The sequence below is a fragment of the Phyllobates terribilis genome, unplaced genomic scaffold (genome assembly GCF_046119375.1).
Source record: "Phyllobates terribilis strain yellow unplaced genomic scaffold, ASM4611937v1 Scaffold_10__3_contigs__length_209671492, whole genome shotgun sequence".
NCBI classification, from domain to species: Eukaryota; Metazoa; Chordata; class Amphibia; order Anura; family Dendrobatidae; genus Phyllobates; species Phyllobates terribilis.
In genome coordinates, this window is record NW_027362770.1 from 1353759 (window position 1) to 1379995 (window position 26237).

Consider the following 26237-nt stretch of genomic DNA (forward strand, 5'->3'; position numbering starts at 1 on the left):
AACAGGGAGTCTACCGGGTGGTGCAGGAGTACGAAAGGGTCTTTAGCAAACACTCGCTAGACTTTGGGCAAGTAAAGGGGGTAGAACATCACATCCCCACGGGAGACCATCCACCCATAAAGGAAAGATACCGACCTGTACCCCCTGCACACTATCAGAATGCCAAGGGAATGTTGCGAGAAATGAAGGAGGCTGGGTTAATCAGGGACAGCTGTAGCCCCTGGGCAGCTCCACTAGTTCTTGTGAAAAAGAAAGATGGCACTATGAGAATGTGTGTCGATTACAGAAAGGTCAACCGTATCACACACAAAGATGCGTACCCGTTACCTAGGATAGAGGAATCTTTAGCTGCATTAAAGTCTGCTAACTTCTTCTCCACTTTGGATCTTACTAGCGTGTACTGGCAGGCTCCTGTAGCAGAGGCTGACAAGGAGAAGACCGCGTTCACCACCCCGATGGGTCTCAGCGAATTCAACTGTATGCCGTTCGGGCTCTGCAGTGCACCAGGAGCCTTCCAGCGGCTGATGGAGTGCTGCCTAGGGCACAGGAATTTTGAGACGGTCCTGCTCTACCTAGACGATGTCATCGTGTGTTCCAAAACATATGAGGACCATCTGAAACACCTGGCAGAGGTGTTTGACGCCCTGGCAGGCTACGGCCTAAAGGTGAAACCCTCCAAGTGTCATCTACTGAAACCAAAGGTACAGTACCTGGGACATGTGGTGAGTGCTGACGTAGTAGCTCCAGACCCTGATAAGATCACAGTGATTAAGGACTGGCCAAAACCCTCCAGCATAAAGGAAGTGCGGCAGTTCCTCGGGTTGGTAGGCTACTACCAAAGATTCATCTCCGGGTTCACCAAGATGGCAGCCCCTATGCAAGATCTCCTGTTGAGTCAGTCAAAGACCAAGAATCAGAAGCCGCCCTTCAGGTGGGACAAGCAGGAAGAGGAGTCTTTCCGCCAGCTGAAGATGGCCCTCACGGAGGATGAGGTCCTGGCTTACCCTGATTACGGCCAGCCTTTCATCCTCCACACAGACGCCAGTAACGTGGGGCTGGGAGCCGTACTATCCCAGATGCAACAGGGCAGAGAACGGCTAATTGCTTATGCCAGCAGAATGGAATCCTGAAAATTACAGCTCCTTCAAGCTAGAGTTCCTCGCGGTGGTATGGGCAGTGACAGAGCGCTTTAAACATTACCTTGCCTCTTCCAAGTTCACCGTGTACATGGACAACAACCCGTTGACACACCTGGACACTGCAAAACTTGGTGCCCTGGAGCAGAGATGGGTGGCCCGCCTACCCAACTATGAGTTCACCATCAAATACCGGGCGGGACGCACAAATGCGAACGCAGACGCCCTGTCCAGGATGCTGAACTTGCCAGACGGGTGGAAGATCCAGAAGAACTGGAAGAGATTGAACTCCCTGCGTTCCACCGTCGTGGGATTACCCAGTATTCCCACCGTGTAAGGGACAGGCACTCTGCCACGTTCAATCCCTTACCCCACTACAGCTGGGAGGAGACGCAAGACAGTGACCCAGCCGTCCACCTGGTAAAAGAGATGCTGACACAGGCTGGTGCCCGCCTTGACCCAGACGCTCCGGAAGAAACCAAACAGCTGTGGAAGGAGAAGAGTAAACTGTTTCTCTACAAGGGGAAGCTGTGCCGGAGGATTGTCAACTCCCGGACACATGAGCTGACCTGGCAGGTAGTGGTCCGGAGACGAGACGCGGCTATGGTCCTGGAGGCATACCACGACGGAGCAGGGCACTTTGGATGGAAGAAGTTGGAGTTCCTGTTGCGTGAATGGTTCTTCTGGGTAGGCATGAGAGGGGCAAGATAGATGGTGCAGAGACTGCGGCCCGTGCAACCTGAGAAGAAAGGACCATGCCAGCCAGAAGACTCCCCTGCAGTCCATCATTACCAAGCAGCCACTAGAACTGGTAGCCCTGGTCCATGTGAAGCTGGCTCCAAGTAGGTCCGGGTACGTCTACGCCCTCACCATCGTAGACCACTACTCTCGGTTCCTGGTGGTGGTCCCTGTCAAGGACTTAACAGCTCAAACAGCAGCCAGAGCCTTCCAGCAGCACTTCTGCCGTCCACACGGGTATCCGGAGCAAGTGTTGACTGATCAAGGTCCAGCCTTCGAAGCGGAGGTCTTCCAGGAGTTCTGCAACCTCTATGGCTGCAAGAAGATAAGGACAATGCCCCATTACCCCCAAACCAATGGATTGTGTGAGAAGATGAACCAGGTGGTGATAGACTTGCTGAAAACGTTGCCCCTGGAAGAATGCAGTCTGTGGCCTGAAAAACTGCCTGATCTGGTGGACTTGTATAACCACATCCCAGTAAATTCCACCAACTGCACCCCGGCTTACCTAATGAGAGCAAGACCTGGTAAGCTGCCTATTGACCTGGATATGGGAGTCCTGACACCTGAGGACACCTCGCCAGAGGCAGACTGGGATACAGAACGGCAGCAGCAGTACCGGAAAGTGCAGGAGAGTGTTGAGAGAAGTCTGTCTCAAGCAAGAGAAAGGCAAGAGAGGACTTACAACCAGCATCCTCCCGCTGCTCCCCTGGTGCCTGGAGAGCAGGTCTTGAAGAGGAAAAAGCGGCTCCATAAGTTGGATGACCAGTGGGAGAAAGACCTGTACACAGTACTGCCCTCAAGTCATGAAAATCCGAAAGTGTGCATTACCAGTAAGGATGGAGGAGAGACCACAGCCACTGTCTCCAGAGACCACCTGAAGAAGTGTCCCGAGCAGCTGCAAAGCACTGATGAAGACCAAGATAGCCCTCAACCCGCAGAGGAAAGGGAAGAAATGGTCAGTACAGTACTCGGAGAATTTCCCCGGTTCTGGACACAGATTAACAACGCTATTGTGGTACCCGTCCTTACCTTTCTCCAGCCAGCCCCTCAAGGGCCTACAGAAGAGCAAGTAGTGTTGGGAGAGCAACCGGCCCCGGAGGCAGAAGATTCCATATCAGCAGCCCAGGAGAATCAACCCTCTGCTAGTAGTGAGCCTGCCGTGCCCGTGGTATGCCAAAGAGTATGCAGAAAGCTGCCCAGCCTACCCGTAACATCCCCAAACACCTGTAGTGCAGACACTAGCGAGCCCACTACACAAGGGGTGGAAATAGGGGACCCAGAAAGAACACCACCAGATAGTGTGTTACGTAGGTCAACCAGGAGCACTAGAGGTCAGAGGCCCGCTTGCTGGAGAATCTAGAAAAAGAAATGATAAATACCTGTATTTTGCAAATGTTAAAATGTTTTATGTTTGTTACCCGAATACTAATTATGTTTCTCTAGTTACCTGACAGGGTTTATGGACTGACAGGTTATAGACAATGAATAACCGGATCTGTACCTTGTAAATAGTTGCACCTGTTAAGTGCCCCCTTTATGCCAGACCACAGAACAAAAACCCGTGGAGGTGGCTGAAGACGTGGTCCAACGCCGGATCATCTATGCCCTGTAGCCACCCCAGGGCCTACGTGGAGGGTTTGGGACGGGTCCCTCAAAATGCATCTTTGGTGACATGGACACCTGGTTACGGAAGCGCCGTGACCTATAAAAACTGAACTCCTTGTACATATGTTGTTGTGTTATTGCTTATATATGTTGTTAGAAATGTGTTTAGTCTCGGAGTACTAAAATTTACTAGGGGGGAATGTGGCACCCCAGGGGTCTGGTTGCCACAGTGGTAGAAATACCATGTCTGAGAGCGAGCATGGGTTTTCCTGGTCAGGAGCATTATTGCATGCCACACCTCCTGCCCCAGTCCAGGGAGGGAAGGAACCTGCCCTTTATAAACTGGAGCTAGGGCGGGGTTAGTCTAGTCTAGTCCAGAGAGAGGGACAAAGCAGCAGCAAGGAGCTCTGTAGGAGCCAGTAGCTGAAGACCAGGGACTGGAGACGCGGAGCTCGTCCTGGCAGAAGACGCAGAGAACCGGACACCGGAGTCCGAGGCTGTGGGGATTCTACACCCAGCAGCAGAAACCACCTGGCAGGGGATTTCAGGTCCTCTGGCCATAGAAAGCCCGGAGGCTAAGTCACGCGCAAGGGACCGGCACCGCCATCGAGGAGCGGAAGGCACCAAAGACCCAAGTCACCAGCCCTACGGGTGAGCACCACACGGTACACTCAGGGACGTGGGCTACTACACGACTACAGCAGGGTAGCCAGGAAGAGTGCAGTCAGATGGGAAGGCCTACACCTCCACCTGGCCAGGGGGACTCTTGTTTGCTCACAGACTGACCAGGCCTCTAATGTTAGCCAGTACTCCCGGCAGGGCCTCCTTCCTTACCAACAGTAAAGACCCTGAACTGCACTGCACGGAGTCATTTCTGCTGCGCCCATGTACCACAACCCTCACCATCTACACACGCTGCCCTGAGGCTATACTCCTCCCGTGGGGAGTTATACTACCCTCTGCTGCGCACACAACATCAGCCTCAGCGGTCTGCCCCGCAGCGGCGGTTTTCAGTGACCGCAATCCACGGGTGGCGTAGTCGGATATTTAAACATTACAAAACCAAGTAAACAGATCCGCCACTGGTTTGACTACCCTGAGCCACGGGACCGGGTCTCCGCCACGGAGACTACAACCCCTAGCATCACACAGAGACCCGGCTCCGGGTATTCCTCCACACACGGCCCAGGGGGCGCGTCACAGGCGTTACTGGAACAATTACAGTCACTACTCACAGCATTAAGAGAGATGGCATATGCCCGTATTCAGCAATGCATCAGTGCAAAGCTAGTTGTCAGTCAGTGCCAGGGCCTGGACACAGCCACTCCGCTCAGTGCTGTGAGCAGTGACTCATTTCTACTAATACACCTGCATGACTGAAAGTCCCAGGCTCCTGGGAGAAATAAAGTTACATTTTCTCCTAGGCAAGCACTTTCAGCACTATGGCAGGGAACCTTCATAACAATATTAACTTGAAGATTAACCCTATAGCTGCAGGTTAATAGCAACACTGGACAAGACAGCTTCCGTAACTAACACTATTCTATCTGTGAACCCTTTCTAGGAAAATCCAGTTCATTTCTTGCACCCTTTTAAAAAGTACTTTTTGTCAGATTTACTTTTAAAACCAGATGAAACAGGACACATGATAAAGGCTACAAGAGCAAGCTCCAGATGGATCATTTACTTTTCACAATAAAAGGTACAGCAAAAGGATAGGCATCCTGTTTTGACAGGTTTTTTTTTTTTCCAATTTTGGCGAGGAGAAAAAAAAAAAAAAAGTTGAGTGAAGTTTCATAGACTAGGTTGTTAAAGGGGTGCTCCAGGAATGTAATAAAATCGCAATCACAATTCAAACACAGCATGTCCTAGTCACATGTCAGGAAGAGCGAAGAAATCGAGAGAAGAGAATAGAAAGAAAAAAGAAATCTTCTTGGCTGACTGAATACAAAGGATATTCGTATGCAGTCTCAGTCATCTGTGCTCAGTCAGCTGAAGAGAAGATTTTCTTCTTCTTCAGTCACAGGCTTCCCCTCAGATCATGTAAGTATGTGTGCGTACGATACAGCTTCTGACAGTTGACACACAGGTCTCAGAAGCAGTGTTTTTTTCAGAGTGCAGCCAGTCCTGACGAGTAGAAAGGGTTGCATTTAAATTATGTGACGGGGCCATTTTATTACGTTCTTGGAGGAGAACCCCTTTAAACAGAAGCTTGCTTACTGGATTAACAAGCATCAAGCTTACTCAGATGTACCGTATTTTTCAGACCATAAGACGCACTTTTCCCCCCCAAATTTGGGAGGAAAATGGGGGGTGCGACTTATGTTCCAAACGCTGCTTACCTGCGGTGGTGGTGGAGCGAGATAGCGGGGCCTCCCTCCTTCAAGAACCCGGTGGTGGTGGTGGCAGCAAAGGAGGTGAGATGCTGCGGGTGTCTGGCTGGGGGCAGACGCGGTTTGGACTTGATACGGGAAGTGTCTGGCTTTGGGCCCTGTGAGCGGCACAGGTTTCCAGTGTGCACGGTCATCTTCCTGAAGCTGTGATCCGCAGGAAAATGGCCACCCGAGCCGGCGCATGCGCTGACTTGAAGCTCAGGCAGCCATTTTCATGTAGATAGCAGCTTCAGGAAGATGGCCGCACACACCGGAAACCTGCGCCGCTCACCTGCCCAAGCCCGCAGCTAGACACTGCCTGCATCCAGTCCATCCCGCACCTTCTCCCAGACAGAAACTCGCAGCATCTCACCTCCTCCTCCTTTGCTGCCGCTGCCACCACCACCGGTCCCCAGGCAGGCCTCAGTGGCGCGCAGCCACGCCAGATCGCCAAGCCCCGGGCCTCAGCCAGGCCACCAGCCATGGACCGGGTCTCAGCCAGGCCCCCAGCCATGGACCGGGCCTCAGCCAGGCCCCTAGCTATGGACCGGGCCCCAGACATGGATCGGGCCCCAGCCAGCCACCGGGCCCCAGCCAGCCACCGGGCCCCAGCCAACTCTTCTGCTGCAGGGCAGTGCAGGGTTGATGGTAATGCTGGGGGTTGTAGTGCAGGAGAGATGGCGCAGCGAAAATAACTGACAAAGGCAGTGGAGTGCAGTCATCCGAGTTTACTCACAGTTCTTTTTAGGTTCCTCAGGTACACTGTACGGGTGTCAGCCTCCCGCGTCGCACTGCGTTTGCCAGACAGGGGTTCAGCACTCTCTCTAGTATATGAGAAGCGCTTAACGGGACCTCATTTTTGTATGTTCCTTTCTTGACCGACTTCCCGCGCTTTGTCTTCTCCCTCCTGCCCTGCGCCTCGCAAACAAAGTCCCGAACGGGTACTCTGAGATCCCGGACCTACTTGGTGCCCTTTTCGGTGGCTTAGATGAGAGTATGGCAACTGCACCTTGGAAGTGCAGAAGCCTCCGGTTTTCTGGCTGAGACGTGGAGTACTCGGCCAGTCCAGGGACCGGTTCCCTTCTTGCGGCCTGATCCCTCTGACACCTGGCAGATTCGGGTGTACGGGTGGCCTCCTGCTCCTTCCATACCCCTGGAATCCCTTTCCTTACTGGAGCCTTACTCCTCTGCTCCCCTCCTGGGCCTTCCTTACTAGACCCCACTATGGAGCAGAGCTCCTGAAGAGACTCTGCTCCCCTCCTCTTTCTTGCTTCCTCTCCGACTGAACTGAACGCTGTTTCTAAGATGGCTTCCCTTTTTATATCTTCCTAAAGTGCTCCCCTGAACTACGTCCTCCACCCACATCCACTACATGGTTCCCCCTCTCTTTGGTTCCCCCTTCTCCAGCCAGGGACGGGGAAGCAAAACAAGTGCATAAGGCCCTTCCAGCCGGCCTGGAGTAGTGTGGTGTTGAGTGCAGGTGTTGGGGTCCCGGGCAGTACTCCATCCTTACCTGAGAGAAGGAGATACCACACCTCTGGGTGAGGCGCAGTAACTCTGTGGCGACTGAACCCTCAGGGGCGACACAGAGGGCCCTGCAATCCAGCTCCACCGCAACTCCCCGCTGCTGGAGCACCGGATTCCTGAAGGACCCTGCCTCCTGTGACCTTCGCTCCACTGCCCCCCAGATAAGATACTGTACCTATTCAGACTATAAAACGGACCCCCATCTTATAAAAATATATTTTTTTCTATATTCCACCCCAAAATTTGGGGTGCGTCTTATAGTCCGAAAAATATGGTATATGCCTCATAATAAATTTGGCACATCTTGTGCTGCAGGTGCGCCAACACAAACTCCAACATTTATGAACTGACTCAAATTTCCGCTACAATTTACATCAATCCCTCCCACTAAAACCCACCACACTCTGTTTTATGAAAATTGGTGCGACAGCAGTGTAATTTTTTTTCTCCACAAAACAGCAATCCCAAGTTAAAATATTTTTTCATTTTTTCCTACCTCTGTGACCAGGTCTGGCTTCACTCGCACAGTGCACCTTCTGATTGCTGTCTGAAATGTAAAGCTGATGACACCTTTCACCTTTAATAATGTTTCTTAACATAGGTATTTCCTATCCTGAAAGTCCATAGTGGTCACTTCTTCCTACAAAAAAAAAAAAAAAAAAAAAATTAAACAAAATAAATTAGGCAGAATTTTGCAGCTTAATATTTACCTGAATAGAGAGATATTTTAAGCCATTCTTTAAAAAAAAAAAATCTTGGACGCCCTTTTAAAAAGTGGATCGAAGCTATAATAAGTTCTGTGTGCAGTATGGCAATATCAAACAGATGACCCTTACCAGATCATCAAGTCCATGGATGTGGAGTGTTATGGTTTCGGCTCTTTTGTTTGCACTTGAAATGAAGAACTGTAGGTTGTTTTGCTTGTTCTTGGTTTCTGGTGTAAGCAAGTGACCTGGCACACCTAATGACACGTGAATCTGATGGGCGAGTACTTTGCTACGATTATTCATGTCACTGAAAAAAAATAGAATTTATCCATATATCACAGGAGAGCTCTGTTGTCTTCTTGTTCTGGAAAAGGTCACTATAAAAAGTACTGATTAAAGGGGTTGTATCATCCTCTTTCTTCAGGAGTGCGCCACCTCTCGGCCTCCTAGCTTCCTAGGGAGCAGTGCTCTTCTGAAGACTGACGGTTCTTTCCAGCGGCATGACTGAGCAGCTCACCCAAAAAACACACTTTCCGCATTGGAAAAGCCGCCATCAGTGCAGCCTAGGAAATCGGCCACTGCAGAAGTGGACAATAACAATAAATAAGTAAATTGCAAAGTTGCCCTGATTTTACAAGCACTTTGCAATATTAACTTGCAAATTTGAGACAACCCCTTTAATAAACATTAAAGAGTTTATTATTATTTGTCTGGCTGTTTTTTTCAGGAAAGTTGTGTCCCAAGGTGCAATTTGTTGTGAAACAAAGAAACTGTGCTTTACTTACTGCTGAGTCGAACCATGGCTCTTATTTTATTATTTGGAGCACTGATATCACGACGACAATGCTGCAGGAAATCAGTGAGGTCAGCGGCTCATGCTGTCTACAAGGACAAAGCCGCTGAGGTCACTGATTGGCTTCAGCACTGCCGACGTGATGACGGCACTGCAGACAATGACAGACACCCGGAGAAGCAGCACTCAGCACTGGATCCTTCGAGGATGCATAATACAGTTCGTTTTTATTACAATAAATTGCGTGTAAGGACAACTTTCCTGAAAATGGAAGACCCCTTTAAATATTACAAAATGGAAAATTGTTCTAGATACACAACACCCGCTTGTCTAGTGCACACACTAGAGCTAATGGTGGACTACATTTAATTCATGACAATTTGTATGAAAAATATGAAGATCATCAAAAGACTGGCTACAGAGAGAGTTGTCCAAACAAGGATACATATGCCAAGGCATACAATGCAGTGAGGACTACCCAAAAACACAGGCCCATGTGCCCAGACATCCAGGGCATTACAGTGACAGCATTTCTGCTGGATGTACACTCACTTTGTACGGACACCACTACTACCAGCTAATACTTCACGACAGCTGTACACAAGCTCAGCCCCAGCATTACACGCAATGAGTTTACCTGTTCTTAATGTTCTCCAGGCTCACCATCATACCTAGCTCACTCCTCGGTCTTTTACAGTGATTAGGATTTTCACACAATTAGTGAATTGCCTGTAAAAGATGTAATACCGTTATATAGAAAATTGGCTTCAAGGGTGAAAGTTATAGTGTTCCCCCAATTATGTTCTATTTTATGTAACTAATGAATGGCCAATTCTTTGTTACCACAAATGAATCCTGAGCAGGCTTTTCAATAGTAAAGGGGGCCTGTCATTCGATTCATGCTGCTCGAACCACGGGCAGGATGAATCAGAGCCTGTCTGTGCGATTGCAGACAGGTAGGTTTGAAAAACCAGGCGGAGACTATTGGGAGAGACCCAGCTAATTTGATGATGTACTCAGCTGGCTTCTTTCCGCCCCACTCCAGATGACTGAGGGAGTCCCTTATCACATCAGACTAATCACATCTCTCTCCTTATGGTTCCTGGACGTCATTTAAAATTATATTTTCTCGGAAACAAGGGAGGGTCAAGAGGAAAACATACTTTGCAGCAATCATGCACAGGGCTGTGGAGTCGGTAAGCCAAACCTCCAACTCCACGACTCCGACTCACTCCCTTATACATGGCTCATGTTTAAGTGATAAATTTACTGTAGCACAGATTCATCTCAGCTAAAAGTCTAGACCCTTTGATCAGGAATAGGACAGACATTTATAGGACATTTCATAACTTTCCCAAATTCTTATGAAAAATATTCCCCACAAACTACATTGAACTACTGTACCCAATTTATTATATGTTTTAGGTGACTCTTCGTCTTCCTTTCCTGGGGCGGTCCTCATGTGAGCCAGTTTCTTTGTAGCGCTTGATGGTTTTTGCAACTGCACTTGGGGACACTTTCAAAGTTTGCCCAATTTTTCACGCTGACTGACCTTCATTTCTTAAAGTAATGATGGCCACTTGTTTTTCTTTCCTTAGCTGCTTTTTTCTTGCCATAATACAAATTCTGACAGTCTATTCAGTAGGACTATCAGCTGTGTATCCACCTAACTTCTGCACAACACAACTGATGGTCCCAACCCCATTTATAAGGCAAGAAATCCCACTTATTAAACCTGACAGGGCACGCCTGTGAAGTGAAAACCATTTCCGGTGACTACCTCTTGAAGCTCATCAAGAGAATGCCAAGAGTGTGCAAAGCAGTCATCAAAGCAAAAGGTGGCTGCTTTGAAGAACCTAGAATATAAGACATATTTTCAGTTGTTTCACACTTTTTTGTTAAGTATATAATTCCACATGTGTTAACTCATAGTTTTGATGCCTTCAGTGTGAATGTACAATTTTCATAGTCATGAAAATACAGAAAAATCTTTAAATGAGAAGGTGTGTCCAAACTTTTGGTCTGTACTGTATATGGAGATGCTATCTGCTGTTATTACTCCATGGTGATGGTTCCTCTGTTTCTATATATATTTAAAATCAATGATTTTATTATGTGTAATGTTGGATCTATTTTGGGGGTCGCTATGTGGGGAGGGTCATTTTTTAGCTTCACATATTATCTGCACTTACTCCTGTTGTGTGCCTAATTGATTATCTGTAATAAATTTGTTATAACTTTGTCTTTTTTCCCTGTGCTCTCTATGTCTATTTGACGATGGAGCCTATATTGTCCATAATATGGTAGTATTGAGTATAACATTATATGTAATGGTGATTTAAAATATACATTAGAATTGTGGTGTACATACTACTTTTTCCATGAATTGTGCTATTTTACATTGTTAATGTGGTAAATGACTATTCTAGCTGCAAAAGTCTTGTTTTTATTGCAATATCTACATAGGTGAATAGAGGCCCATTTCTAACAACCACCACTCCAGTGTTTTAATGGTACATTGTGTTTGCTAACTGTGTAAGAAGGCTAATGGATGTTTAGAAAACCCTAGAAAACCCTTGCACAAGTATGTTAGCCCAGCTGAAAATGGTTTGGCTGATTTGAGAAGCTATAAAGTTGACCTTCCATTGAGCTAGTTGAGAATCTGGAGCATTACATTTGTTTGTTCTATGAAACTCTCAAAATGGCCAGAAAAAGAGAACTTTCATGTGAAACTCGACAGTCTATTCTTGTTCTTAGAAATGAAGGCTATTCCATGTGAGAAATTGCCAAGAAACTGAAGATTTCCTACAATGGTGTGTACTACTCCCTTCAGAGGAGAGAACAAACAGGCTCTAACCAGAGTAGAAAGAGAAGTGGGAGGCCCCGCTGCACAACTGAGCAACAAGACAAGTACATTAGAGTCTCTAGTTTGAGAAATTGACGCCTCAAAGCTCCTCAAATGGCAGCTTCATTAAATAGTACACGCAAAACGCCAGTGTCAACGTCTACAGCGAAGAGGAGACTCCGGGATGCTGGCCTTCAGGGCAAAGTGGCAAAGAAAAATCCATATTTGAGACTGGCTAATAAAAGGAAAAGATTAATATGGGCAAAAGAACACAGACATTGGACAGAAGAAGATTGTAAAAAAGTTTTATGGACAGACGAATCAAAGTTTGAGGTGTTTGGATCACACAGAAGAACATTTGTGAGATGCAGAACAACTGAAAAGATGCTGGAAGAGTGCCTGACGCCATCTGTCAAGCATGGTGGAGGTAATCTGATGGTCTGGAGTTGCTTTGGTGCTGGTAAAGTGGGAGATTTGGACAAGGTAAATGGGATTTTGAGTAAGGAAGGTTATCACTCCATTTTGCAACGCCATGCCATACCCTGTGGACAGCGCTTGATTGGAGCCAATTTCATCCTACAACAGGACAATGACCCAAAGCACACCTGCAAATTATGCATGAACTATTTAGGGAAGAAGCAGGCAGCTGGTATTCTATCTGTAATGGAGTGGCCAGCGCAGTCACCAGATCTCAAACCCATTTATCTGTTGTGGGAGCAGCTTGACCGTATGGTACGCAAAAAGTGCCCATCAAGCCAATCCAACTTGTGGGAGGGGCTTCAGGAAGCATGGGGGGAAATTTCTCAAGATTACCTCAGCAAATTAACAGCTAGAATGCCAAAGGTCTGCAATGCTGTAATTGCGGCAAAAGGGAGCATTCTTTGACAAAAGCAAAGTTTGAAGGAGAAAATTATTCTTTCAAATAAAAATCATTATTTCTAACCTTGTCAATGTCTGGACTATATTTTCTATTCATTTGGCAACTCATTTGATAAATAAAAGTATGATTTTTCATGGAAAACACAAAATTGTCTGGGTGACCGCAAACTTTTGAACGGTAGTGTACACACACACACACACAGACACACACACAGACACAGACACAGCCCCTCTGCAGAATATAAACCAGAATGTAAACCTATATTTCTCTGCGGTATCTGTGCATCATGAATCATTGTATGTATTAAAGGGGCCCACTGAGACTCAAAAACCTGGAGCCGGCCCTGTGTGTGTATGTATTTTACACAGGAGCAGTGTGTGTGTATATATTTTGCAGAGGGGCTGTGTGTGTGTGTGTGTGTGTGTGTGTGTGTGTGTGTATTTTGCAAGTCTCCTGTAATGTCCACACCTGCCCCAGGTTAAATCTCTGACTGACGCAGCGCTCTGACTGGCGCAGCGCTCTGACTGATGCAGCCCCCTGACTGATGCAGCGCTCTGACTTACACAGCGCTCTGACTGATGCAGCCCCCTGACTGATGCAGCCCCCTGACTGACACAGCCCCCTGACTGACACAGCCCCCTGACTGATGCAGCGCTCTGACTGATGCAGCGCTCTGACTGACGCAGCGCTCTGACTGATGCAGCGCTCTGACTGACACATCGCTGTGACTGACGCAGCCCCCTGACTGATGCAGCGCTCTGACTTACACAGCGCTCTGACTGACCCAGCCCCCTGACTGATGCAGCCCCCTGACTGACACAGCCCCCTGACTGACACAGCCCCCTGACTGATGCAGCGCTCTGACTGATGCAGCGCTCTGACTGACGCAGCGCTCTGACTGATGCAGCGCTCTGACTGACGCATCGCTGTGACTGACGCAGCCCCCTGACTGACGCAGCCTCCTGACTGACACAGCCCCCTGACTGATGCAGCGCTCTGACTGATGCAGCGCTCTGACTGACGCAGCGCTCTGACTGATGCAGCGCTCTGACTGACGCAGCGCTCTGACTGGCGCAGCGCTCTGACTGACGCAGTGCTCTGACTGGGGCAACGCTCTGACTGACGTATCGCTGTGACTGACGCAGCCCCCTGACTGACGCAGCACTCTGACTGACACAGCGTTCTGACTGGCGCAGCCCCCTGACTGATGCAGCACTCTGACTGATGCAGCCCCCTGACTGACACAGCGCTCTGACTGACACAGCCCCCTGACTGATGCAGCGCTCTGACTGACGCAGCGCTCTGACTGATGCAGCGCTCTGAATGACGCAGCGCTCTGACTGACGCAGCGCTCTGACTGGTGCAGCGCTCTGACTGACGCAGTGCTCTGACTGGGGCAACGCTCTGACTCACGTATCGCTGTGACTGACGCAGTGCTCTGACTGACGCAGCCCCCTGACTGACGCAGCGCTCTGACTGGCGCAGCGCTCTGACTGACGCAGCGCTCTGACTGATGCAGCCCCGTGACTAATGCAGCGCTCTGACTGATGCAGCCCCCTGACTGACGCAGCGCTCTGACTGACGCAGCGCTCTGACTGACGCATCGCTGTGACTGGCGCAGCGCTCTGACTGATGCAGCGCTCTGACTGGTGCAGCGCTCTGACTGACGCAGCCCCCTGACTGACGCAGCGCTCTGACTGACGCAGCGCTCTGACTGACGCAGCGCTCTGACTGACGCATCGCTGTGACTGGCGCAGCGCTCTGACTGACGCAGCGCTCTGACTGACGCAGCGCTCTGACTGACGCATCGCTGTGACTGGCGCAGCGCTCTGACTTTTATATGTATGTGCACAGCGCTGACCCACTACCCGCGTCACATGACTATGGGAGACATACATGAGGGGCCAGGTGGTAGACTTTTGGCTGGTGTAGAAATTAAAGTTTTGCCCTTTTTCCATCACAGGTGAGAAAGGCTGCAGAGTCCGGCTCCACAGTCAGGAGCCATCATAGGAGCACACAGGATGCAAAGTATGCTGGCCCTGTGACGCAGGAACACTTCCATGGAGCCAGAGGCTGGAGCTCATAGAGACCGCGGCGGTGAGCCCTCTAGCACCCGGCCACCCCCCATGTATACACGGCCACTTACACCTCACCGGCCACTCAGCTCTCCTGGACGCAGCACGTACACCGGGGTCACACAACAACCTCTCCAGCCTCAAGCACACGGCGACCGTTACCTAACCCCGCCCACAGCGACACCTGCAGCTGATTGGCTCTGGAATCTGTCACAGGTCTTCACACAGCTGGACGTAATCTCACAGCGCTGGGTTTGAATGAGTCTCGTCCGTTCTCCTCGTCCTGTCCCGGAGCTGCGCGGAGACACCGAGAGCTGACACTACCCCCGGGCGGACACGGTGAGTGACGTCCTGTGCTCCGTACATACCGGGGCCTGTTTCCGGCCTAAAGTGGCTGATCACAGAGAACAATAGCTTGAACGTAAAGTGACTGATACCAGAGAGCACCAGCAGGCATAGATTGCTGCAGCCAGGTCAGTGAGCTTTCATTGTTGTTTTCCAGGAGGAAGGAATCCTGTGTCCGCCATCACCTCTGCAGCTGGAGCTGATCCACCAGCTGTCGGAATACCTGGGAGTGCCCACTGAGCAGGTGAGTGGTGATCGGGCCTGGGACTGGCGCACATGTATAGGGGCTCCAGCCTTATGTTGTACTTTATATATGGTACCAGTGATTGCTCACTGACACCCCCATGTTCCTTCATATCGCTACCCGTAGCGACCACGCACCAATGGCAGAAAAGGAGAAGTGACCTCTCCAGCAGGACAGGGGGGCATGGGGGATTCATAGCTGAGTATACTCAGGACATACAGTACAGACCAAAAGTTTGGACACACCTTCTCATTTAAAGATTTTTCTGTATTTTCTTGACTATGAAAATTGTACATTTACACTGAAGGCATCAAAACTATGAATTAACACATGTGGAATTATATACTTAACAAAAAAGTGTGAAACAACTGAAAATATGTCTTATATTCTAGGTTCTTTAAAGTAGCCATCTTTTGCTTTGATGACTGCTTTGTACACTCTTGGCATTCTCTTGATGAGCTTCAAGAGGTAGTCACCGGAAATGATCTTCCAACAATCTTGAAAGAGTTCCCAGAGATGCTTAGAACTTGTTAGCCCTTTTGCCTTCATTCTGTGGTCCAGCTCACCCCAAACCATCTCGATTGGGTTCAGGTCTGGTGACTGTGGAGGCCAGGTCATCTGGTGTAGCACCCCATCACTCTCCCTCTTGGTCAAATAGCCCTTACACAGCCTGGAGGTGTGTTTGGGGTCATTGTCCTGTTGAAAAATAAATGATGGTCCAACTAAACGCAAACCGGATTGAATAGCATGCCGCTGCAAGATGCTGTGGTAGCCATGCTGGTTCAGTATGCCTTCAATTTTGAATAAATTCCCAACAGTGTCAAAAGCAAAACATCCCCACACCATCACACCTCCTCCTCCATGCTTCACGGTGGGAACCAGGCATGTAGAGTACAACCATTCACCTTTTCTGCGTCGCACAAAGACACAGTGGTTGGTACCAAAGATCTCAAATTTGGACTCATCAGACCAAAGCACAGATTTCCACTGGTCTAATGTCCATTGCTTGTGTTCTTTAGCCCAAACAAGTCTCTTCTGCTTGTTGCCTGTCCTTAGCAGTGGTTTCCTAGCAGCTATATTCCGATGAAGGCCTGATGCACAAAGTCTACTCTTAACAGTTGTTGAAGAGATGTGTCTGCTGCTAGAACTATGTGTGGCATTGACCTAGTCTCTAATCTGAGCTGCTGTTAACCTGCGATTTCTGAGGCTGGTGACTCGGATAAACTTATCCTCAGAAGCAGAGGTGACTCTTGGTCTTCCTTTCCTGGGGCGGTCATCGTGTGAGCCAGTTTCTTTGTAGCGCTTGATAGTTTTTGCAACTGCACTTGGGGACACTTTCAATGTTTTCCCAATTTTTCACACTGACTGACCTTCATTTCTTAAACTAATGATGGCCACTGGTTTTTCTTTACTTAGAATTTATATTATGGCAAGAAAAAAGCAGCTAACAGTCTATTCAGTAGGACTATCAGCTGTGTATCCACCAGACTTCTGCACAACACAACTGATGGTCCCAACCCCATTTATAAGGCAAGAAATCCCAGTTATTAAACCTGACAGGGCACACCTGTGAAGTGAAAATCATTTCTGGTGACTACCTCTTGAAGCTCATCAAGAGAATGCCAAGAGTGTGTGACGCGCTCCCTGGGCCGTGGGGCACCCAGTGCCGGGCCGGTAGATGCTGGGGGATGTCACAGTGGCGGTGACCCGGTCCGTGACCCGGGTCGGTCAATAAAAGGGGTTATTGATAGGGGATTTATAGTGACTCTATAAAGTTTGTGACGCCACCTGTGGTACGCAGCTAAAGGGAGCCACCGCTGTGCAGCAGGTCCTCTAGAGCTGATGTTACTGAAGCAGGGATGGTGTGGCTCTCCACAGGTAGAGCTTAGCTCCAGGGCAGTGTAGATGTTGTTGTAGGTGATGCTGGGCGTTGTAGTGCAGGGGTTGATGGTGCAGTAATAAACACAGAGGTAGTGTAGTGCAGTCCTCAGGGTCTTTACTCTCGGTTGTTGCAGTTCAGGTTACAGGTACCAGTGTAACTTCCCTCGACGTGCTGCGCTTACTCAGGGAGGGGTTCAGACCACCCCCAGGTAACTTCAGAGTACTTAACAGAACCCCCTTCTGTGTGTTCTCTCTCTCTCTGGCCTTCTCCCTGCACCTCACACCTAGTGCCCCCAATCCGGAACCAGCGGGCCTTGGCGGGTGACATCTGTTCCATTCCCTGGGTCCTATATGGCTACCTTCTCGGTGAGACTGGTGTGGACTTGTGGCTACAGGACATAAAATACTGTAGCCTCCAGTTTCTAGTTAGGCATAGAGTCCTCTGCTAGTTGAGGGATCGGTTCCCTTTGTACGGCCTGACCCCTCCACCGCCTGATAGATTCGGGCGTACGGGTGGCCTCCAGCACTGCCCGTACCCCTGGCGTCCTTTCCTTATTCCTGGAGCCTTTCTCCTGCTCCTCTCTCCTTTCCTTTCAGTCCTGGGCCTCTCACCAGGCCCTCCTCCTGAGCAGAGCTCCTACAGAGCCTCTGCTCCTTCAACTTCTCCTCCTCTGACTGAACCTCACTTCACAAGATGGCTCCTGTTCTTATATCATCTCTCCAGTGCTCCCCTGAACTGCTTCCTCCACCCACACCCACTACATGGTTCCCCCTTACTGTGGTCCCCCCCCCCACTCCAGCCTGGGACCAGGGACTGTGCTCTCCAGTAGGAGCAATCTCGCCCTGCCCTCTGTACTGGAGTAGTGTAGTGTTGGATGCAGGTGTTAGGGTCCCGAGCCGTACTTCTTCCTTACCTGAGAGTGAGACACCACACCTCTGGGTGAGATGCAGCACCTCTGTGGCGACCGAACCCTCAGGGGCGCCACATACCCCCCTGGTAAAACACAGCACGTCCGCGGGCTGGAACAGAGTAAAAAACAGGGTATTTTTAAAGACATGCAAAATTTTGGAATGCATTTGTGGCGCCCCTGAGGGTTCGGTCGCCACAGAGGTACTGCACCTCACCCAGAGGTGTGGTGTCTCCCTTTCTATCAGGTAAGGAGGGAGTATTGCACGGAACCCCAACACCTACATCCAACACTACACTACCCCAGGCCAGCAGGAGGGGCAAGACGCAATGTAGTTTTCTGCTGAGCCCTGACCCTGGCTGGGGTGGGGGGAACCCAAAGTTAGGGCGAACCAGTAGTGGGTGTGGGTGGAGGAGGTAGTTCATGGGAGCACTTATACAGTAGATATATAAAAGGTAGACATTTTAGCATTGGGGAGTTGAAGAACAGTGTGTGGTTGAGTAGGAACAGTCCGGGAGCAGAGTCTCTTTAGGAGCTCTGCTCCACCACAAAGGGCCTAGGACTGAGGCCCAGGAGGGGAGCAGGGAGTAAGCTCCGTTCTATAGAAGGGATCCTAGGGGGTACGGCGAATGCAGGCGGCACCCGTACACCCCGAACCTGCCAAGCGTCAGGAGGATCTAGGTCGCAAGAAGGGGACCGGCCCCTGGCCCAGTCGTGCAGCTTCAAGCCTCGGCTGGAAAAACCGGAGGCTTCTGGCTTCTATAGCCACAAGCCAAACCCTCACTTCAATCCAAAGTAAGGTCAAGCAGGTCTGTGCAACTCCGACGGACAGGGGGGACCTCGCAGCACCCGAACAGGATTCACAGTGGCAAGCGCATGGCAGGAGGGAGAAAGACCCAACGCGAAGTCGGTCTAGAAAGGTACATAAGAAAGTGGGGTTCTGCCAGGTACACCCAAGCTGCCTGAGGAAGGACTGAACCCCTGCCCGGTGAACGCAGAGCGACGCGGGAGGCTTGCACCAGTACAGTTCACCTGTGGACTGTCTAAGAACTGTGAGTAAATCTTGGATGACTGCACCGAATTGCCTCCGTCCCTTCCTTTCACCAGCGCCGTTTCCCTCCCTGCACTACAACACCCAGCGCACCTGCATTTATTCTACACTGCCCTGAGGCCTGCTCCACCTGTGGGGAGCCGTTCCATCTCAAGCTGCCCTAACACCTGCCTCAGAGGACTGTCGCAGCGCTGGTGATCCTCACCAGACACCACAGGTGGCGGCACGACATATCCCCTATAAATATCCCCCTTTTGAGTGACCGCCCTGGGCCACGGACCGGGCCAGCCACCGTGATATCCCCCAAGAGCAGCCATAAGGCCCGGCTGCCGAGTACCCCACGGCCCTGGGGGCGAGTCACATTCACATAGAAGATTATGAATATAACATTTCTTCCCTTTATGGGAGGCACATTTCTTGAACGTTACTGGTTGTCAAAACATTATAAAACACTTTTAATAACATTCTTCAACAAGTTACAGCACGATCTGTAACCGGGTGTCCATTTTCTTTAGTAAGGTGCTATTCAGTGAACATGAGGGACCCGCCCGAAAACCCTCAACGTAGGCCCTGGGCGTGGCTGCAGGGCATAGATGATCCAGGTGTTGGACCACGTCTTCGGCCACGCCAAACGGGTTTTTGTTCGATGGTCTTTTTACATAAAACCAATAGGGGGCACTTTAATAAGTGCAACTATTTACACTGGAAAGTTCTTCGGTTATTCACCGTCCATAACCTGACAGTTTTTGTACCCTTTCCAGGTAACTGGATAAACACACTCACATCTCAAACTTGCAGTGTCTCTGCCATACCCCTACGGGTAACTATATACTGTTCAAGTTCCAGCTACTGTGCTCAGTAGTGGTGTTCCCTCCTGGGAAGCTCTTGTCCACTATAGGCTGGCCCAGCCAGGTCATCAGCGCTGTAGGATGAGGAACTGCTCACTTTCCCCACCCTGTAGACATTCAGGGCATACCAGTTCCTCTCACATCTATGCCTGGTGTAGGTGACGTAATCATCCGGGTACAAGTTCCGATCCGGATGTCCTTCTTTAAGGTGGGACTCCACGTCCCTCTGATTCACGAAAAGGTCCGTCTTGGCCTGTGGATCCCGGATGAAACCCCATCCTCCATGCTGGTTGAACTTCACTACGGTCCCTTCGGCACGGGGACCTTATGCTGACTTCCTGTCCTTGCGGGCCCTGGCCTTCTCCTCCATGTTCCGGGCCTCCAGTCTCTCCTAACGCACCCGCCGGATGTGGCACTCCTTCTCGAGCTGCTCCACTTCCCTCTTGCAGTCCTCTCTTCTGCGGGCAGCCTCTGCTTTTGTTTCTCGGGGAAACCCCATGAGGTCTTCCCCAGGGTTATCCCAGTCAAATTGATCCTCCTCACTTTGGGAGACGGCGGGGGGTGGGGGAGCTGGTAATAGTGGGAGCCGCTGGTCTTCCACCTCTGCGGTCCAATCCCAGGGTCGGCGTCCGTACACCCACTCGGGTGTCTGGGTAAGCGGTTCCCGTAAGGGGCCCAGGAGCGGGCCGGTGTTGCTGGTGCCCGGAGGTGACGGTCCCGAGCCCCAGAGGACGTCTAGGGCGTGCGCGCCCGGGGACAGATGACCTGGAAGGAGGGCCCGGAACGGGTCCGCGTCTTCCGCGCCCGGGGGCGGAGGGCCTTGCTGGGGTGTCAGGAGCGGGTCTGCGTCAGTAGCGCCCGGGGTCGACGGTTCCACCAGAGGGCCAGGAGCAGGTCAGCGCCTCTAGCGCCCGGGACAGGGAGGCTCCTCTTACCTGCTCCCGCGGCCGCTCTTGCGCTGCACTCTGCCTCCTGGTGCTGGTCCGGATCCGCCAAGGCTGGGGCGCTGCCTGTGCTTTGCAGCGCTGGCTGCTGCCGGTTCGCCATCCTCTCTACTATCTCCTTTTTCCAGCTGGCGATGGCATCTTGCTGGGCCCTCTCCATTCTCCCGGTCAGGTCCTCCATCCCGGCATAGAGGAACTCCGAATCCTCCCGGCAAACTACCTCCTCCAGGGTGAGGGGTGCCTCAGGTCGTAGCAGGCCGCTGGCAGGGACTCCTGGTGCACTTCCCTTCATGTTGCCTGCCAGGTGCGGTCTGTCTAGACTGGTCAAGACCACACCCTGTCTCCCAGTTTTCTTCTCTCCTCTCCCCTTTCTGGGGCGGTCCCATGGCTGCTTGCTGTCGGCCACACCCGGAGGTAGCCTCTCCATATATGGCTACCTTCTCGGTGAGACTGGTATGGACTTGTGGCTACAGGACATAAAATACTGTAGCCTCCGGGTTCTAGTTAGGCATAGAGTCCTCCGCTAGTTGAGGGATCGGTTCCCTTTGTATGGCCTGACCCCTCCACCGCCTGATAGATTCGGGCGTACGGGTGGTCTCCAGCACTGCCGTACCCCTGGGGTCTTTTCCTTATTCCTGGAGCCTCTCTCCTGCACCTCTCTCCTCTCCTTTCCTTTCAGTCCTGGGCCTCTCCCCAGGCCCTCCTTCTGAGCAGAGCTCCTACAGAGCCTCTGCTCCTTCCACTTCTCCTCCTCTGACTGAACCTCGCTTCACAAGATGGCTCCTGTACTTATATCATCTCTCCAGTGCTCCACTGAACTGCTTCCTCCACCCACACCCACTACATGGTTCCCCCTTACTGTGGTCCCCCCCCACTCCAGCCAGGAACCAGGGACTGTGCTCTTGTGTCACCCTGGCCTGGATGCCACAAAATCTAATAAAGCTGTGTCTTTAGAGCAAGGGGGAGGTTCTCTAGTCAAGGGAACATTAGCATGCAATACCTCCTGTCTCAGGCCAGTAGGGGGAGCCGGCTGCCCCTATAAAAGCTGGAACTGGGGGCAGGGTTAGGGAGAACTGGACGACCTGTCTCAGGACTGAGAAGCATCCCAGAGCAGAGAGGGACAGTTGTATTGCACCCTAAGAGGAAGTGTGGCGGTAGGAGAGCCACAAGCCAGAGACAAGAGGCGAAGTGAGCCTGTCTTGGCAGATAAAGAACTCAATTTACCAGACTTTGGTGTCTGAGGCTGTGAGGATTCCACATTCTCCAGCAGATAACCAGTCCGCAGGGGACTGTAGGTTCCTTGGCCTAAGACGCCTGAATGCCCTGCCACAACAGAAGGGACCAGAAAAGCCGTACCAGGCCGGGAACAGAAAGGAACCCACGTCGCAGGCGATACAGGCGAGAATACACGGAAAGCTCGGAAACGTGGGCTGTTACCCTATAAGGAGGAGATAGCCAGAAGGAGCACAGAAAGCACGGTAGGCCTACACCCTCACCCTGACCAGGGCCAATTTCCCAATTGCTCTCAGACATCCAGGTCCCCTCCTAGCCGGGACTGTTTATGGGTCAGTTTACCTGTTCTAGTAAAGACCCTGGACTGCAACCTGTTGTCTGTGTGCTCCTTCGCACCTCCAGCACTACCGGTACTGGGACTCTCACCACCATCACTCCCACCATCCATTATACTGCCTGGGGCCGCACTCTTCCCGTGGGGAGTCACACTACCCCAGCTGCACACCTCATCAGCCCCAGCGGTCTGCATGCAGCGGTGGTTCCTAATAACGGCAATCCACAGGTGGCGTAGTCGGACATTATCAATAGTGCATAGCAGACTATCACTGGCCTGACCACCCTGAGCCACGGAACCGGGTAGCCACTACTACCCCCATCGTTCCCCTGTTGCCCGGATCCGAGTGCCCCACGGCCCAGGGGGCGAGTCAGCTTTGGCGTAGTCGGCAGGATTGCAACCAACCCACCACAAACGGGTATTGCGTGCCTAGAAAAGACTTTGCACTTACCTGAGTGAAGTTTCCCGCCATCCGGAACCGTTTCCCACCATTTCCACACCGTCTCCCGGCATCTTCCATCGGTTCCCGCCATCTTCAGCCGTTTTCCCGCCATCGGACGCCATCTTCAGGACGCCGCGCGGGAAGAAGAGGGGCGTGGACGTCCAAACCGCGCGAGACCTGAAGCTCCGCCCCACGCACCGACGCTGCGCAAGGTCCTGGAAGGGAGAGAGAGCGACGCTGACGTCACCAGGACGCGACGCAAAGTCCTCGTCCGGAGCAGCACCAGCGGAGCCGCGGCCTACAGAAGAGGATCGTCGGAAGGTAGGCCACGCTTGACTAGGGGGGAGGAAGATGTCGGACACGGAGGCGCCCACTACCACCAGCGCAGCTGCAGCAGCGGTGATGCCATTTTCCCTGCCCTACATTCCTGGAGCGGCCTGGCTGCCTAAGTATTCAGGGGAGCCCCATGCCCTAACTGACTTTAAGGAAAGGCTGTACAGTTTGTTCCAAGTTTACCCCCTGACAGAGGAACAGAAGGTCAGCATACTAACAGGGCAGTTAAATGGCGCAGCCCAAAGGGAGGTAAAATCATGACCCACTGAGGAGAAAAGGACCGTGAAGGGTATTCTGGCCCGGCTGCGGGGTACCTTTGACACACGTACCTCTGCTGAAATTAAAATGAGGTTCTATGGATGTAAGCAGCGGGTACAGGACAGCATCAGAGACTATGCCCTAAATCTGCAGGAAGCCTTGAGGGCTATCCAACAAACTGACCCTGGCAGTGTGCAGGAAACGGATAAGCTACTAACAGAACAATTCATAGAAGGTCTGCTGTCTAGCGCCCACAGGGCCCAACTGCGCCTCATGTTCTTTCAGAACCCTGATCTGACCTTTGCCCAATTTAAGGACAGGGCCATAAGGGTGCTCCGTGAACCTGCAACCAGTGGCGCTATAAACCCCCGGCGCCCTGCTCTCACCTACCACCAGGAGGCGGCGCCGTCCTCTGTGGACTCCGTGGGGGCTGAAGCACAGGCCCTGAGCCAAGCCCCGTCGAAGGATCTACACCACCAAGTCCAGGAGCTGACCAGGAGCGTTGCTGCATTGACCAGGACCGTCCAGGCATTACAAGTGGACCCGTCAAGACCCATTGAGTTGGCTTCAAGTCCGGAGGATGTCCCGTGGTGTCGACAGAGGAGGATCCCGTCGTTCCGAGGGAGGCCCACAGACCGCTACGCGGAGGATGGACAGCCCATTTGCCGTCGATGCAACCAGCCCGGACACATTTCCAGGTACTGTAATTTAAACGGGTCCAACCTGGGGCAGAGGGCCGACCCCCAGGCATAAGATCACCAGGCCCTTATAATTGGCGTGATAAGTACTTTGGGGGGCGCCCGGTTTTACCCGTGGTGCTGGACGGTATCCCTATGAGCGCCTTGCTGGATACTGGGTCGCAAGTAACCACTATCCCTTATGTACTTTTTAAGCAGTATTGGACTGATGCTGATATCACACGGTATCCAGACAGTAACTTGAGCATCATCGCCAGTAATGGCTTACCCGTGCCGCAGATGGGGTTCAAGGAGATGACCATTAAAATTGGTAAAGTTGAACTACCAGCACAGGGAGTGATTATTGTGGACATTGACCGTCGTGAAAGTCACCCTAAAATAACTGTGGGTACTAACGTGATTGAAAATTGTCTTTCAGAGGTAATTGTAATTCTACAACAGGTGGCGGTGAATGCTAGTTCCAGCCAACAGAGAGTCCTCAACAAGGAGATAAAAGCCCTGATGAGACGGCAGCAGGTAGAACTATCTGGTGGTGAGATCGGTAGCGTAAGAATGAGTGACCCATTCCCAATTTCCATGCCTCCCAAAAGTGAAATGATGATCTGGTGTCGGACTGCAATCGGGTTGAGAGGTAGAGACTACCAAGCCATGGTAGAACCCGTGTACTCGGACAGCAGGCCCACCATTTTGACAGCCCGGGGGGTGGTTGATGTCCGTCATGGGAGGGTGCCCGTCCGCATCCTCAACATTGGGGAGAGGGAAGTACACTTACCCAGGTACGCTACACTCGCCAAACTGTTTGTTGTGGAACACAAAGCTATCAGGGCCGTGGAACCCTTGCCTCCATCTCCACAGGCGGAGGGTAATGGCTCCCAGAAACAAAAGGAGGACTGGTGCCAGAAACTCCATGTGGATGCTGACTCCACTCCCCTGCACCAAAAACAAGGAGTCTACCGGGTGATACAGGAGTACGAGAGAGTCTTTAGTAAGCACCTGCTAGATTTCGGCAGAGTAAAAGGGATAGAACACCACATCCCCACAGGGAGCCACCCACCAATAAAAGAGAGACACAGGCCTGTACCCTCTGCACATTATCAGAATGCCAAGGGTATGCTAAGAGAAATGAAAGAAACTGGGGTCATTAGAGATAGCTGTAGCCCCTGGGCAGCCCCCTTGGTTCTGGTGAAAAAGAAAGACGGCACCATGAGAATGTGCGTAGACTATAGACAAATCAACCGTATCACCCATAAAGACACATACCCGCTGCCTAGAATAGAGGAGTCTTTAGCCGCACTAAAATCAGCTAACTTCTTTTCTACTTTGGACCTTACTAGCGGGTACTGGCAGGTTCCTGTGGCAGAGGCTGACAAGGAGAAGACCGCCTTCACCACCCCGATGGGACTGAGCGAATTCAACTGTATGCCTTTCGGGCTCTGCAACGCACCAGGGACCTTCCAGCGGCTGATGGAATGCTGTCTAGGGCACCGAAACTTCAAGACGGTCCTCCTTTACCTGGACGACGTGATCGTCTATTCGAAGACCTACGAGGGCCATCTAAAGCACCTGGCCGAGGTGTTCGAAGCCCTGGCAGGCTATGGCCTGAAGGTGAAACCATCGAAGTGTCACCTGTTGAAACCGAAGGTCCAGTACCTAGGGCACGTGGTAAGTGCGGAAGGAGTAGCCCCCGACCCTGACAAGGTCACGGCAATCAAGAGCTGGCCAAGCCCCTCGAATATCAAAGAGGTGAGACAGTTTCTCGGGTTGGTAGGCTACTACCGAAGGTTCATCCCCGGGTTCACTAAGATGGCAGCTCCTATGCAGGACCTCCTGATTGGACAGTCTAAGTCCAGAAGTCAAAAGCCACCCTTCAAGTGGGATAAACCAGAAGAGGAGTCCTTCCTCCAGCTAAAGATTGCCCTCACAGGGGATGAGATCCTGGCTTACCCTGATTATGGCCAGCCTTTCATTCTCCACACAGACGCCAGTAATGTGGGACTGGGAGCCGTACTGTCCCAAAACCAACAGGGCAGAGAAAGG

The 26237-nt window shown here is 51.4% G+C and overlaps 2 protein-coding genes across 4 annotated transcripts in view; one reads left to right on the forward strand and one right to left on the reverse strand.

The window, feature by feature from the left end:
- LOC141164110 (armadillo repeat-containing protein 1-like) overlaps positions 1-14867 on the reverse strand; it is a 31591-nt gene extending 16724 nt beyond the window's left edge. For 2 of the 3 annotated variants that reach the window (XM_073649261.1, XM_073649262.1), the window contains exons 1-4: positions 14753-14867; positions 9519-9610; positions 8218-8395; positions 7878-8021 (exon numbers count right to left, since the gene is read on the reverse strand). In XM_073649261.1, the coding sequence (XP_073505362.1) occupies positions 7974-8021; positions 8218-8395; positions 9519-9550 (258 nt within the window). In that variant the 5' untranslated portion in view covers positions 9551-9610; positions 14753-14867 and the 3' untranslated portion in view covers positions 7878-7973. The remainder of the gene's footprint in view (positions 1-7877; positions 8022-8217; positions 8396-9518; positions 9611-14752) is intronic. The other variant, XR_012250830.1, reaches the window with a different exon arrangement.
- A 32-nt stretch (positions 14868-14899) lies between these two features.
- The window catches only part of LOC141164112 (mitochondrial fission regulator 2-like), a 57387-nt gene continuing 46049 nt past the window's right edge, over positions 14900-26237 (forward strand). Inside the window, exons 1-2 of the mRNA XM_073649263.1 lie at positions 14900-15020; positions 15184-15270. The gene's annotated coding sequence lies outside the window, so the exon portion shown is untranslated. The remainder of the gene's footprint in view (positions 15021-15183; positions 15271-26237) is intronic.